This window comes from Aulonocara sp. 'chitande type north' Nkhata Bay, linkage group LG12 (assembly GCF_057382095.1).
Source record: "Aulonocara sp. 'chitande type north' Nkhata Bay isolate Kocher_YH1m ecotype deep benthic linkage group LG12, A_spYH_male_GT1.1, whole genome shotgun sequence".
In the NCBI taxonomy this organism is placed as follows: Eukaryota; Metazoa; Chordata; class Actinopteri; order Cichliformes; family Cichlidae; genus Aulonocara; species Aulonocara sp. 'chitande type north' Nkhata Bay.
The window spans coordinates 36,092,713-36,104,808 of NC_141355.1; the positions used below are offsets into that span (position 1 = coordinate 36,092,713).

At 42.1% G+C, this 12,096-nt stretch overlaps 1 protein-coding gene and 1 long non-coding RNA gene across 2 annotated transcripts; one reads left to right on the forward strand and one right to left on the reverse strand.

Annotated features, from left to right (window-relative positions):
* The first annotated feature begins 517 nt into the window (after nucleotides 1-517).
* On the forward strand, nucleotides 518-11,733 carry LOC147318001 (uncharacterized). Its single transcript, XR_015131918.1, has 3 exons — nucleotides 518-9,518; nucleotides 9,644-10,407; nucleotides 10,500-11,733. It is a non-coding gene; the product is annotated as an uncharacterized LOC147318001 (long non-coding RNA).
* On the reverse strand, nucleotides 1,522-12,030 carry gle1 (GLE1 RNA export mediator). Its single transcript, XM_086315431.1, has 14 exons — nucleotides 11,818-12,030; nucleotides 10,477-10,713; nucleotides 10,203-10,361; nucleotides 9,594-9,742; nucleotides 9,427-9,487; nucleotides 8,875-9,132; nucleotides 8,566-8,788; nucleotides 8,236-8,348; nucleotides 6,774-6,986; nucleotides 6,277-6,597; nucleotides 5,833-5,937; nucleotides 5,547-5,629; nucleotides 5,403-5,466; nucleotides 1,522-3,357 (listed from the first exon to the last, which is right to left on the reverse strand). The coding sequence occupies exons 1-14, from the start codon at nucleotides 11,914-11,916 to the stop codon at nucleotides 3,289-3,291; spliced, it is 2,154 nt and encodes a 717-aa protein (XP_086171557.1). The 5' UTR covers nucleotides 11,917-12,030; the 3' UTR covers nucleotides 1,522-3,288.
* Nucleotides 12,031-12,096: the final 66 nt, after the last annotated feature.

Here is a 12,096-nt window from a genome sequence, read left to right on the forward strand (position 1 = left end):
CAAGGGCCGGTGTCCTGCAGGCTTTAGATCTCACCCTGGGCCAACACACCTGAATCAAATGATTAGTTCATTACCAGGCCTCTGGAGAACTTCAAGACATGTTGAGGAGACAATTTAGCCATTTAAACCAGCTGTGTTGGATCAAGGACACATCTAAAACCTGCAGGACACCGGCCATTGAGGCCTGGAGTTCCCCATCCCTGGTTTAAGGGGTAAATTAGGTTAGAGTTTAAAGCAGGGGTGGGCAACTCCAGGCCTCGAGGGCCGGTGTCCTGCAGGTTTTAGATGTGTCCTTGATCCAACACAGCTGGTTTAAATGGCTAAATTGTCTCCTCAACATGTCTTGAAGTTCTCCAGAGGCCTGGTAATGAACTAATCATTTGATTCAGGTGTGTCGACCCAAGGTGAGATCTAAAACCTGCAGGACACCGGCCCTCGAGGCCTGGAATTGCCCACCCCTGGTTTAAAGGGTTAAGCCACATGCTTGAATACCAGTTTTTACTGAATTACACTTCAGTCTCACTTCATCTACTTTAGGCATTTAAAATCTTACGAAAAATTGTTTCAGGACATTTTAATGCAAATTAAAATCTTATTTGTAGCATAAGGAATTAAGGTCCTTTTAGGACCATGTCCCCCTATGAAGGCCTTCCTGGAAACCCTAAATCTTAGACTATTCCTCTGTGTCAGCACCTTCACTTTGTCTTATGGCGTTCCTTTTGGGCTCGCCATATTGGCTTCCATCTCAACCCATCCTAGCAACCTTTTCTGTCACGTCAACCGTCTGCATGTCCTTCACTAAATCTATGAATCGTCTCTCTAGAAGGTATATCCACCATTGTTCCTCTGCACTCATCCAAACTGCCCGGCCTCCGAAATACTTATTTCTGATCCTGGTCACTCCCAGTGAAAATCTAAGCATCTTCAGCTGTGCTCGGCTCTTTTCCATAGTGCCACCATCTCCAAACTACACATGACAGCAGGTCTTGGATCTTTGTGAAGACAAACATGTCGAGCCCCCTACATGCAAAGTGGGGCAGGGAGCAGTCACTGCAGATAAAACACTGCAAACAGACAACCTTTAGCCAAAATATAAGAACAGTTCATCCAAATGACCTCAAACTTGGCAGTAAACATACTGTAACCCTCTGAAACACAGCTGCCATGTTTGAAGAGGTTCAGTTAAATGGAAGCTAAGATACAAAGACCACATCTCTCAGAGAAATAGTAAAATAACATCTACAGTTTTGATCTTGTGTGAGAAGACAAGCTGCACATTCCTTCCAGAAATCAAAGCCCCAAATTGCATTCATTCATCTTCATCAGTGCATATAAACTTCTGACAGCTGTACATTGCAAATTTGCTCAAAATGTCATGTCAGACAGTTTAAAATACACAGAACAAGCCCCAAATAATCTGATTTTAGAAGATTAAAGCAAAAAAATAATAATAATAATAATGTGACAGACTTCTACAACGCGATGAGCAAAAGCAAGAAATCCAAAAGGGAAATTTTCCACTAAGTGTTGATTGATTTTATTTCATTTAGTTTGCACATTTTCAACAACTGTAGACTGCACTAATTCTGGTACCAATACATTTGTTTATTCTTCATCACATTCAGAAAACAATCACTTTGAGTTTCACTTTACAAAACAGTCTGCGATCATTTCTGGATCAAACCTTTGGTTTCTCTCATGGACAATGATTTAAAACAACACTTCAAACCATGAATTTTTGCTCCACACAGTGAAAAAATAAATAAAAAGTCCAAATCATTTGACACAATTTGATTTGAACAGAAAATATTAAGGCTGAATAAACAGATTTCTACCTGCTCTGCTAAAACGTTGCAAGTAAGCAGCTTCTCTCTCTTCAGGATGATGAAACTTATATTGAGAGCTGTAAACAAAACGACGACACTGGAAACCTCACTGACTTGGACGCATTAAAATCAACACGTCCTCATTTTCTCATGTTTTACTCCACTCAGAAATCAAAGCAGGCACATCTGGCCACCTGAGCAGATGACCCGAATCTGCTTCTTCAGGTCGGATGTTAACAGAGCAGCCTTTAAAGGTAATTTTTGTAATTTGCCCTCTGCGGGATCTAAACCCCTCACCACCAGGGGGCAGCATTTTACCAGCAGCGTTGCTGAAGTGTTTAGAGACGTGTGCGGCTGCTCTTTTATTTTATCCATTTCCTCTACAAGCTTTGCCTTTTGTCAGGCTGTGTTTACCTGGTTAAATAAAGGTTAAACTTACTCACTGCACCATCTGGTGGTATAAAATTGATACTGCACAGCATTAGAACCCAGCCTGAGTTTAACTTCAGCAGATCTCTCTTCATCTCTAAAATAAAGTATGATAAAGTCAAAGCAGTTCTGCTGGTAGCTTCAATTTTGGAAGGTTTTAAAGCATTTTTAAAAACAGAGGGATTTTCAAGAAGAACCTTTAAAAGCATCAATCATTTGATTTTTACTTCATCGACAAATAATTTTGTTTCACTTTCTGATTTCAGTAGCTTTTAATCCAGTTTTTATTAATCAATCTCACCACATTTTGTTCCAGTATGTCAGAGATCTGAATGATCAAATGTTGCCAGCTGCCTACACAGACTCTGCGTGAGTAAGGCGATAGACGCGTGAGCAGCAATGGTGGAAATGCACCGAAGTATCGACAAATAAGACGACATTTGCCGGTGTCTGCGCAGCTGAAACACTTTAAAACTGGTCAGTTATTTTTGTAATGGAGATTTTGCTGTTTTTGTGCCACAAAAAGGAGAAAAACAAGAAGGTAAACTATTAAAAATTATTATCTGAATCAGCAAAATAATTTAACGTGAAAGTTAAGGCTGTGAAAGCGTCTCTCTTTAGGAGGAATGACTCGACACACCTGGGAATTAAAAAAAACAAAAAAAACAAAAACACAACCCTTAAGAAAAGCTCAAGAATTTCAGCAGAAAAGCAGCCAATGAAGTTAAGGTTAAAAGTACCCCACAGGTGTCTACAGGTCTGCTTCAGGTCAGCAGAAGCAGATGTGACCTCAAAAATGTGACCTCACAAACGCAGAGGACTCGTGAGGCTTCCAGTGTGTGTCGTCAGTGTGTGTCGTCAGTGTGTGACGTCAGTGTGTGACGTCAGTGTGTGACGTCAGTGTGCTCATTTAGATAAAAACTAAAACCACAGGACAACTTTTTCCCCTCTTTCCACTCACAGATGCTCTCAATTCATTTCTGCCTGACTCAGTCCTACAATGGCGTCGTCACCCAGCGCAGGTCCTCATCGGTCAAGACCTCCAGAACCCGGAGCCCAGCTGGCCTCTGGGCGGACTGATCTGTCGTCTCTGCAGCGATGTCTGAGATAAAACACAAAAACAATCATTTCAATAAAAGCATAACACTGCACTGGTACTGTGTGTAATAACAGACAGCATCTCATCATTAAGCCCCTTAAAATGTTGAGCTGATGTTTAAACTCAGCTCAGTGAGAATACAACTTAATTCCAAAGTTTTAATCCAGCTCAGCGTCACCCAGTTCAGTTCAAATATTACAGAATTTCTCAAATCTGTGCCATTTTTGCTCCGTCTGCTTTCAAAGTCAGAGTCTCTAAAATAAGACTTGTAGCTGAAGTCAAACCTTTTCTATAGCTTCACTTTTAAGTGCTCAAGTAGATTAGGCCACCAGTCTGTAAACACTCCTCATAATCCAGACAAGATCTACTTCACACCCGTTTCTGTAAACAGTACATCGGTTTTAATTATGTTCCCTTTTGTTTTACAATCATTATTTACCCCCCAACTGTTTTACTGTTTGCCATGCAGCACTTTGAATTGTAAATCAACTTCTTTTTGGCCTTTATTTAATTTTATTTCTGAATAATTCAGCAGTTTGAATTATAGGAGGTGCAAGAAGGAGAAAAAACCCAAGCATGGAATTACAGAGTTTTATCAGGGAAGGAAATATTTCTCTCTGGGTTTACAGCAGATCGATATTAAAGCCGTTAATCTGCAGGTTTAGTTTCAGACGCTTCCCTTTATTTGCCAGTTAAATTTCACATTTACCAAACAGCTTATTAAACTCTTACTGTTTTGTTTTTTTATATAGATTACAGTAATGAGCACTGCTGTTGTTGAAGCATTTTCTAACCATCGTGTGGTTTGTTCGCTCAGTCGCAGCTTCATGGCTGCAGACCTGTGATGACCGAAGGGCTCAGCATGGTTCTCGCTGGCAGTGCCTTGGAAAACCGCAGGGAGCCTCGGACAGCCCGTCTACCCGCAGAGAGCGTCTGTTGATGGAGGCTGTGTCCGCAGTATGAGTCAACTGGTCTGGTGGCTACTCTCATTTGTGCCGTTGTCGGTCCATCAGCTCGCCGTGGAGTAGAGTGAAGTTAAAACACGCAAAGAGCTAAAATGAGGGAACCAGTTTAGCTCACGGGGTGAGCAGGCGACCATATGCCAGAGTGGCCAGGGTGTGAATCTGACCCGAGGAACTTTACTGAATATTTTCCCTTCACTCTCGACCATCTAATATCGGCAAAAAAACATTAAAAAAAAGAAAAAGAAAAAAGAAGAAGAGCTGAAGTGAAGCAGACCATAAAAACAACGTCTCCACTGCAGATACTGTCTGCAGTTTTCAAGCTGGATGTTTATTTGATGCTTTTCCATGTTTTCCTGCCGCTCCCTTCCCTGTTGCGTTTCCCAGAGGACTGCACAGGAACGTGTTTGTGTACACTGAAAAGCCCTCTCTTTAAATAACTACAAACTGACACCTGCTCATCTGCCTTCATCTCACAGCATCCCACCATCCTCTGCATGTCACAATACACCCATGAACCGCCTCTGTAGTCTTCCCCTTATCCTCATGCCTGGCAGCTCCATATTAAACCTCCTTTGTCAAGTATGTCCACTTTCGATCGTGGCTCAAGAGTTGGGAGGTCGCCTTATAATCTGAAGGTTGCCGGTTCGAGCCCCGGCTTGGAAAGTTTCGGTCGTTGTGTCCTTGGGCGAGACACTTCACCCGTTGCCTACTGGTGGTGGTCAGAGGGCCCGGTGGCGCCAGTGTCCGGCAGCCTCGCCTCTGTCAGTGCGCCCCAGGGTGGCTGTGGCTACAATGTAGCTTGCCATCACCAGTGTGTGAATGTGTGGATGACTGGATGTGTAAAGCACTATACAAATACAGGCCATTTACCATTTCCCTCCTCTCGGATGCAATCGTGGTACCAGAGAACTAGCAGGAGTCACTTTTCATCAGTGTTATCAATCTTTTTATTTGGAAGAGCAGAGACTGCTTGGGATTCACTCATGTACTCGTAAATTCCTTTACAGTCTGCACATGTCTGTTTTAAGGATTCATTGAGCTAACATCCAAACCTTCACAACATGTCGGGGGGGGGTCACATACCTCCAGGAACTGTTTGAGTCTGATGACTGAGCCCATCTGTCCACTGCTGGTCACCGCTTCAATCCTGCACAGGAACACTTCTAGGTTAAACCTCTCACATGACTGCTGCAGGTGAAATGTTTACTGTTAAAACGTGCTTTCTACCTGGGGAAGTATTCCTCTTTCAGTAGCAGGATGAGCTTCCAGAACTGGCTCCGATACTGGTTCATCAGAGCGTTCCCACAAACCTGAAGGAAACAACGCTCAGGAGTTATCCACAGCTGCTTTCAGCGACAAAGAAACTGAAGTTTAGATTTAGGTTTAAAGAGTTTCAGGGACTGTGGTCATTTCACCTGACACTTTTTCATGGTTCATGGGCCGGTAATGCAAGCCGCTGATTGTTTGAAGCAACAAACACACCTGATAATGTGCAGGATGTGTCCAGACTCACCTCTAGAAAGTCAAACAGCAGAGTCGCTGTGACGTCTGCCAGAGGCTCCATGTTGAGCATCTGAGCCAACCAACGCCAGCCGTGGTTCAGACCATGAGGAACGGGCTGAAACAAAAAAATAAATAACTACATTTTTGAAAAAGTGAGGGACTTTTAGACATTATAGGCAACTTTAGGTTTAGCCTTGGACAATTCATTGCCATGGTAACTAAGATGCTCCAGAGTAAGTTACGCCCAATGATTGAGACCAATCAATTCTCCTGAAAACCTCCTCGATGCACAGAAATAATATATCTTCTCTTCCCCCGTTATTTGTTTGTTTTTTCAAACTGCGTCTTTAGTCTTTCTCGTTTCCTAATAAGAATCAGGAAGAAATCTCTGCCTCCTCAGTCTGAAGTTTTGCTTGTTTGACATTATAAAAGCAGGAAGCGGGACCGTTTTTACCCCTTGTTTGGAGCTGTAGGGCCACTTCAGCTGGATGATGGCGGCGTAGAGGCGAATCATCCCGGACATCCTCTTCAAGAAACTGTCCTGACCTTCGACCCCAGAGTCGTCTACACGGTAACCAAGAATCCTCTGGTATTCATCCACGGGCGTGCCCTCCTTCATCGGAGGGTAGTGAGGGATTGCATAGGGGCATTTCTTGTGCAGGTGGGCGAGGATGAGGTCTCCCACCTGAGGGTGCAGCTCCCAGACTCCAGAAGCCACCACGGCGATGGGGAAGGCCGCTTCGTGGTGAGACGCCACTTCCTCCTCTCCTTGTTTCTACACAGCCAAAATATAAATAAATAAAAGATATTAAAAAAATAATAATTGAAAAATCACAGCTTCTTCTTGCTTATACAAATACTACAAAATATATCAAATTAACAAAGGATTACTTCACAAACAAACAAAAACAGACTTCTGTGTCGAATCATTCGTTTTGTGCGCACGCTCACCACAAACTTCTCCGCCAGTTTGTAGCTGGCGAAATCGAGACCCTGCGGATGTTGTGAGGTGGATACCGATTTCCCCCCAGACACGACCGGCCGTCCCGACAGAAGCTTGTCGATCTTGTCGAAGATTTCTCGGAGCTGCGATCCGGAGTTGCTGGCGATCTGACTGACAGGGATGGTGGCAGCTTTCTGGAGCTCCAGCTTCAGTTTCTTTGTCTGGGAGAAATTAAACCACTCGAGTCATAAACAGACAGTGAAGACGTTTCGTGTGTGTCAGCTTGTGTTTGAGCTGCTTTTTAAAAATGTTTTAATGAAAGAATTAAATGAAGTTTTGAAACTGAGATGATTTCACACCATCAGCTCCTATGATAAAGTTATTACGGCTCGAAAATGGTAGCCAAAATAATAATAATAATTATTATAATTATTATTAAAAAATTAATAACCCAACTTATATTATAAGTTGAGTAATTATATATTAAAAAATAAATAAATAAAAATCTATACTATTAAATCCTCCGAATGTAATTCAGTAATTTTATTACGTGTACTTTTCAGTTTTAGCATCTTTTTTTTTCCCCATTCCCATGTAAATTTTGCTATTTATTAATTCATTTTATTTATTTTTCCTTCCCTTTCAATTTAACCTCTGTGCATTTATTTATTTTTATTTTATTTATAATTTGATAAATATTTTTATTTTATTCCATTTTATTTATTTATTCAAGGACAAACAGCTCTCTAGACTTTGAACAACAGAGTGCTGTGTCCAAGGAGTGCCACAACAGGGGGCAAATAACAAATGAAAGAATCAATTTTATGAATTCATTATACAAATATTTATGTGAACTAATTGAATTGCAACAGTATATATTTTTTACTTTCTTTTTTGTATTTATTTTGGCAGTTTTGGTCCTTGGGTAATTGGTGAGCCTATAACTCAGATAACACTCAGTGTCAAAGCTAAATTTGAATTTTTAATGACCAAATGCTGTCTTTAATACTTTTCAGCTGAGTGGGTCAGGTGGGAACCCCTCATATCAAACATGGAAACATGCTTTGAGAACAATGGAAAGAGGCCAGTCACAGAGTTATTAAAAGAGGACGAAATTTCCTTTCGATGTCCCTGAGAATTCAGTGACCTGCGGTGTTAAAACATTTCTCATTTGCACCAGTAATGATACATGAACCAGGACTGAGATCTTTAAGGTCATCACTTAAAGAATTCCTAGTTCAAAGTCCAGATCCTAAAGTAAAAGCCTACACAGACACAGAAACCATCAACCAAGTCCATCATTTCATAAATTATGGATTAATGGATTCACTACTTAAAGAATTAATCTATTAAATTAAAATATTGCTGGAATGGTCTTTGTTGGGACCTTTGTAGGTAAAAACCTTTAAGAATGTCACAGTCCTTCCTCCGTCATCTCAAAGTCTTTCATCTGAATGTGAACAAACCCACCTGTCCGTCTTTTGCAGAGCTGAGCTGTTCGAAGGACTGAGCGCACCGAGAGGCCGCCTCCTGCAGATCCTTGTACCACTTCAGCGTGACGTCTTCAGCGCTGTTCTGCAACCCTGCAGGAAGAGGTTCAGTATGAAATGGTGAAAACACTCAGCAATATATCTGGATAAGGGGGGGTAAATAAATAAATTAGTCAAAATCCATACTTTGGTCTATATTTATTCTCCAAATTATTTTATGCAAACAGGATGTTTTGTTTTGTGCACAAGCTGCTGACAACACCTCCAGCTGTACAGATGCATGACGCAGCTAAGCCTTCTCCTTCATCACCTTTCCTCTGTGCCTTCTCTTTGGCCAGCTGTGCCGCCTTCTTCTCCCCCTCCTGCTTCGCCAGCAGCTCCGCCTGTTTCCTGCGCTCCTCCTCCTGCTCTTGCTCCTTCTTTTTCTTCTCTCGAACATTGGCCGCTTCCTCCTGCATCAGCCGAATAAGCGCTCTCATCTCGTGCAGGGCTCGCTCTGCCACAGTCATGTCCTCCAAGCTGGGGAAGTTGCCCTGAAATAGGCAGAACACACGCATTTCATGAGTACAAGCAGAAATTAGGAGGAGCATAAACCTTAAAAATCTCGATGTAAACCGACCTCTGCAGTCTTTCGCACCACCTCCGACACCTGGGAGCACAGCTGGTTCCCTCGGGTGCTGTAGGAGCTGAGGCTGGCCGGTGGGAGGTCCGTCTTGGTCTGGGTGGAGGGCTCAAGCAGCTGGTTGAGCTGCAGGATCTCCTCCTGGATGCTGTTGAGGCTACGCAGTCTCTCCCTGCCCTCCGCCTGCCTTTGCCTCTCGAGTTCTGCCTCCCGAAGACGCTGCTGCTCTGCCTCCCTCAGCCGTAGGTTGACGAGCTGACGGACAAACAAAAAGCATGAACAGCACAGGAACGAGATAACTTTTTCTACCCCACTGAGCACAAGAAATGCCCCTGTATGTGCAGGAGATCATTACTACAGCAGACTACCAAAAATAAAGAGCATCTACTTCTCCTGCTGCAGAGCTCTGCACATCCAGCATCTCACAATCTGTTTCACACTTTGAAACATGCACAATTTTTGTAAGGTTAACAAGCAAAATTAAAGACTTCAGTAAACAACTTGACAAACAGGGGTTTAAGCTTCACGTTTCCTGAACTTTCCACGTACCGTTATTCTACGCCGCTGCTCCTCCTTCAGCTTCTCTTGACGCCCGATGCTCTCCTTCGTTCTGCAGTACAGGAAGTGGAAAACCAGACCAGGTGTTTAATCGCATGTAACGTTTCAGACATTTTTAAGCATTTTAATCATTTCGAATGAGTCATGATTTCCCTTACTCTCTTTCCATCATGTCCCTCATACTCTGGTACTCCTGCCTCTGCTTCAGCTCCATGAGCTCCTCAAAGCGTTTCAGCTGCTCTGACTCGGCGCTCGCAACCGCCGCTACGAGCTTCTCCTGCATCTCCTGCCGCACCCTGAGGGCCAACTGAGTCGATAGATAGAAGACAGTCTGGTGAGACCCTTACCAAGTATATAGTACGCAGGGGTCAACATGCAAAATATATAACTCTGATCAGCCAGCCAGCAGAGGTTAGTATGAAGAAGTTTAGACCCATTTCCAGTAATGTGTAAGCGTCTAACATTACATGCTTTTCCATAAACTGTAACTGGAAATCCTGAACATATTCATATGTTTAGATTACATGTTAGTTTCTAAAAACAAAAGCTGAAAGCAAACAAACTAAAATAAATACAATAAAACAAGTTGCTACTGACAAAAATCATAAGAGTTAAAAAAAAAAAACAACAAAAAAAAAAACAACAAAAACATTTGAAGTTAGGTTTGCAAATAAAATTAAATGTAAAAAAAAAAAGATGATCACTGTTAAGCTGTTTTTCAGTAAAAAAAAAATTAAAATAAAAAAAACACTGTCAAAAACTTGAACCTTAGCCTTTTCTCGATGCTCCTCCTGAACTTTGATGATACAGCCAGCCATCTCCATGGCTTTGGGAGACAGGAGGGAAATGGCAGGAAGTGACGTAGGACTGGAAACTCCACTGACATCTGCCTCTGGACTTTCATCCTTCACCTTATCACTAAGACTCTACAGAGCATCAGCATGAGGAAAAAACAAAGCAAAAACCATCAGGGTCAGATATTCAGTTAAATTGGAAAACTGTTTTACAACATGACACATAAGAGAGACATTGAGGACTTGCCTGTTCTCGCTCATTCTTTACAGACGCTGCTGCAGAAAATGCAGCTGTCCTGGCGCTGACATCGGCGACAGATCCGGTAGAAGAAATAGAGACTTCTGAGAGAACAGGGCTGGAGTCTCCGGATCTGGAGCCCAGGAAGGATGATGACTTCTGCAGGGGAGCCGAGCTGAGACGCTCCAATATGACACCAGCGATTGGAGACAAGCTTGGGGAGTCTTTACAACCTGCTAAAAGAGGCTACAAGAACACAAGCGGGCTTCGTTTACAGATGGTTTATACACAGAAACTGTATGCATCACTTATGTTGCCATATCCTTTCAGAAAGTAGGACTTCTTAAAGCCTGAAATGATTTTAACAAAACAAACACACTGGATTTTCCATGTAACACCTTCATGAGGAATCAGTGAGTTCATACCTCTGCTTTTATAAACATGGAGTTCAACAACAGAAATCTGTTTCAAATCACCCCTGACACTCGTCCCCTGCCTCCCCTTTCTTGTGTGCTGTCCATTTCTTTGGATGGTTTAAAGTCCTCTACCTTCACTACCTCTGCTCCTTACATCCTCACTGTTGCACCAGTCTCCTTCTCAAACACACACATTCCTTTTCCCTATATCGCCACCTACTCCCTCCTCACTAGCCTCACAATGTCATCCCTGAACCTCACAGTGTATACAGACTCTTGCCTGACCTCATCTGACAGCCTGCATGTCACCACCGCAAACAAGAAGAGCGGGATTATAGTTGACCATTGTCCACTGCCCTTGTGTGAAAATGTGGAACCGAAAATGGAATTCAGCCTCCCAAACTCGAAAAGCGCCATAAAAATCAACTTTGGTCTTTAAAAAAAAAAAAAAAAAAAAATAGAATAAAAACCTTTCAAAGAAAGTCCTACTGGTCTTTGCGAGATAGATAGATAGATAGATAGATAGATAGATAGATAGATAGATAGATAGATAGATAGATAGATAGATGCTTCACAGTTTATAAACGGAAGTCACGAAGTCACATTAGTTATCTGTCAAATAAAAGTAGCAATAAAAGTAGTCATTTGATGAAAATCCATAAAAGGATGTCTGAAGATTAAAAATAAAAAAAGTACGCAACTATACTACGTTATTTGCGTAAATGCCTCTTAACACTTTGTTTTCAACCACTGTTTATTGATTAGCTTCCGAGCTGACGTCTTACTGCCTGATCTAAATGATTAAATTGTCACTTTGAATAAAATCCACCCTTGTAGTGATTATTCTAAACAAGCGTAGCGTGCTAACTTTAACTAGCTACCGTTTAGCTAGCTTTAGTTGTTTGTTTTTTTTAGCTACCTGGCGGCAACTCACCTCTCCCCTTTCCAACCAGAATGGGTCGAAGGAGATTTTCCCCTTTGGTGAATTTTTTAAGGCCTGTAAAGTTTCCCATCGTAGACTTTCAGAAGGCATCGCGAAACACAAAAAACTACAACTGATTAGCAGTAATGCTAGTCAAGTTTGAATCCGCCATATGGCGTTACATAAAATACAATCCGAAGAGAAACCACCGGACTTTACTAAGTTCCCATCTGGGACCTTTATATATTTATTTCTTTGCTATCTGTATAATCACACATCACAAAATGATAG

Bases quoted from the DNA above. Each gene is read 5' to 3' on its own strand.
- gle1 (XM_086315431.1), bottom strand. From the start codon at position 11,916: ATGCCTTCTGAAAGTCTACGATGGGAAACTTTACAGGCCTTAAAAAAT. The intron at 8,789-8,874 runs GTCGGTTTACAT...TGCCTATTTCAG, and splicing joins TGGTGCGAAAGACTGCAGAG to GGCAACTTCCCCAGCTTGGA. The intron at 6,987-8,235 runs GTGGGTTTGTTC...AATTTCTCCCAG, and splicing joins GCTCTGCAAAAGACGGACAG to ACAAAGAAACTGAAGCTGGA.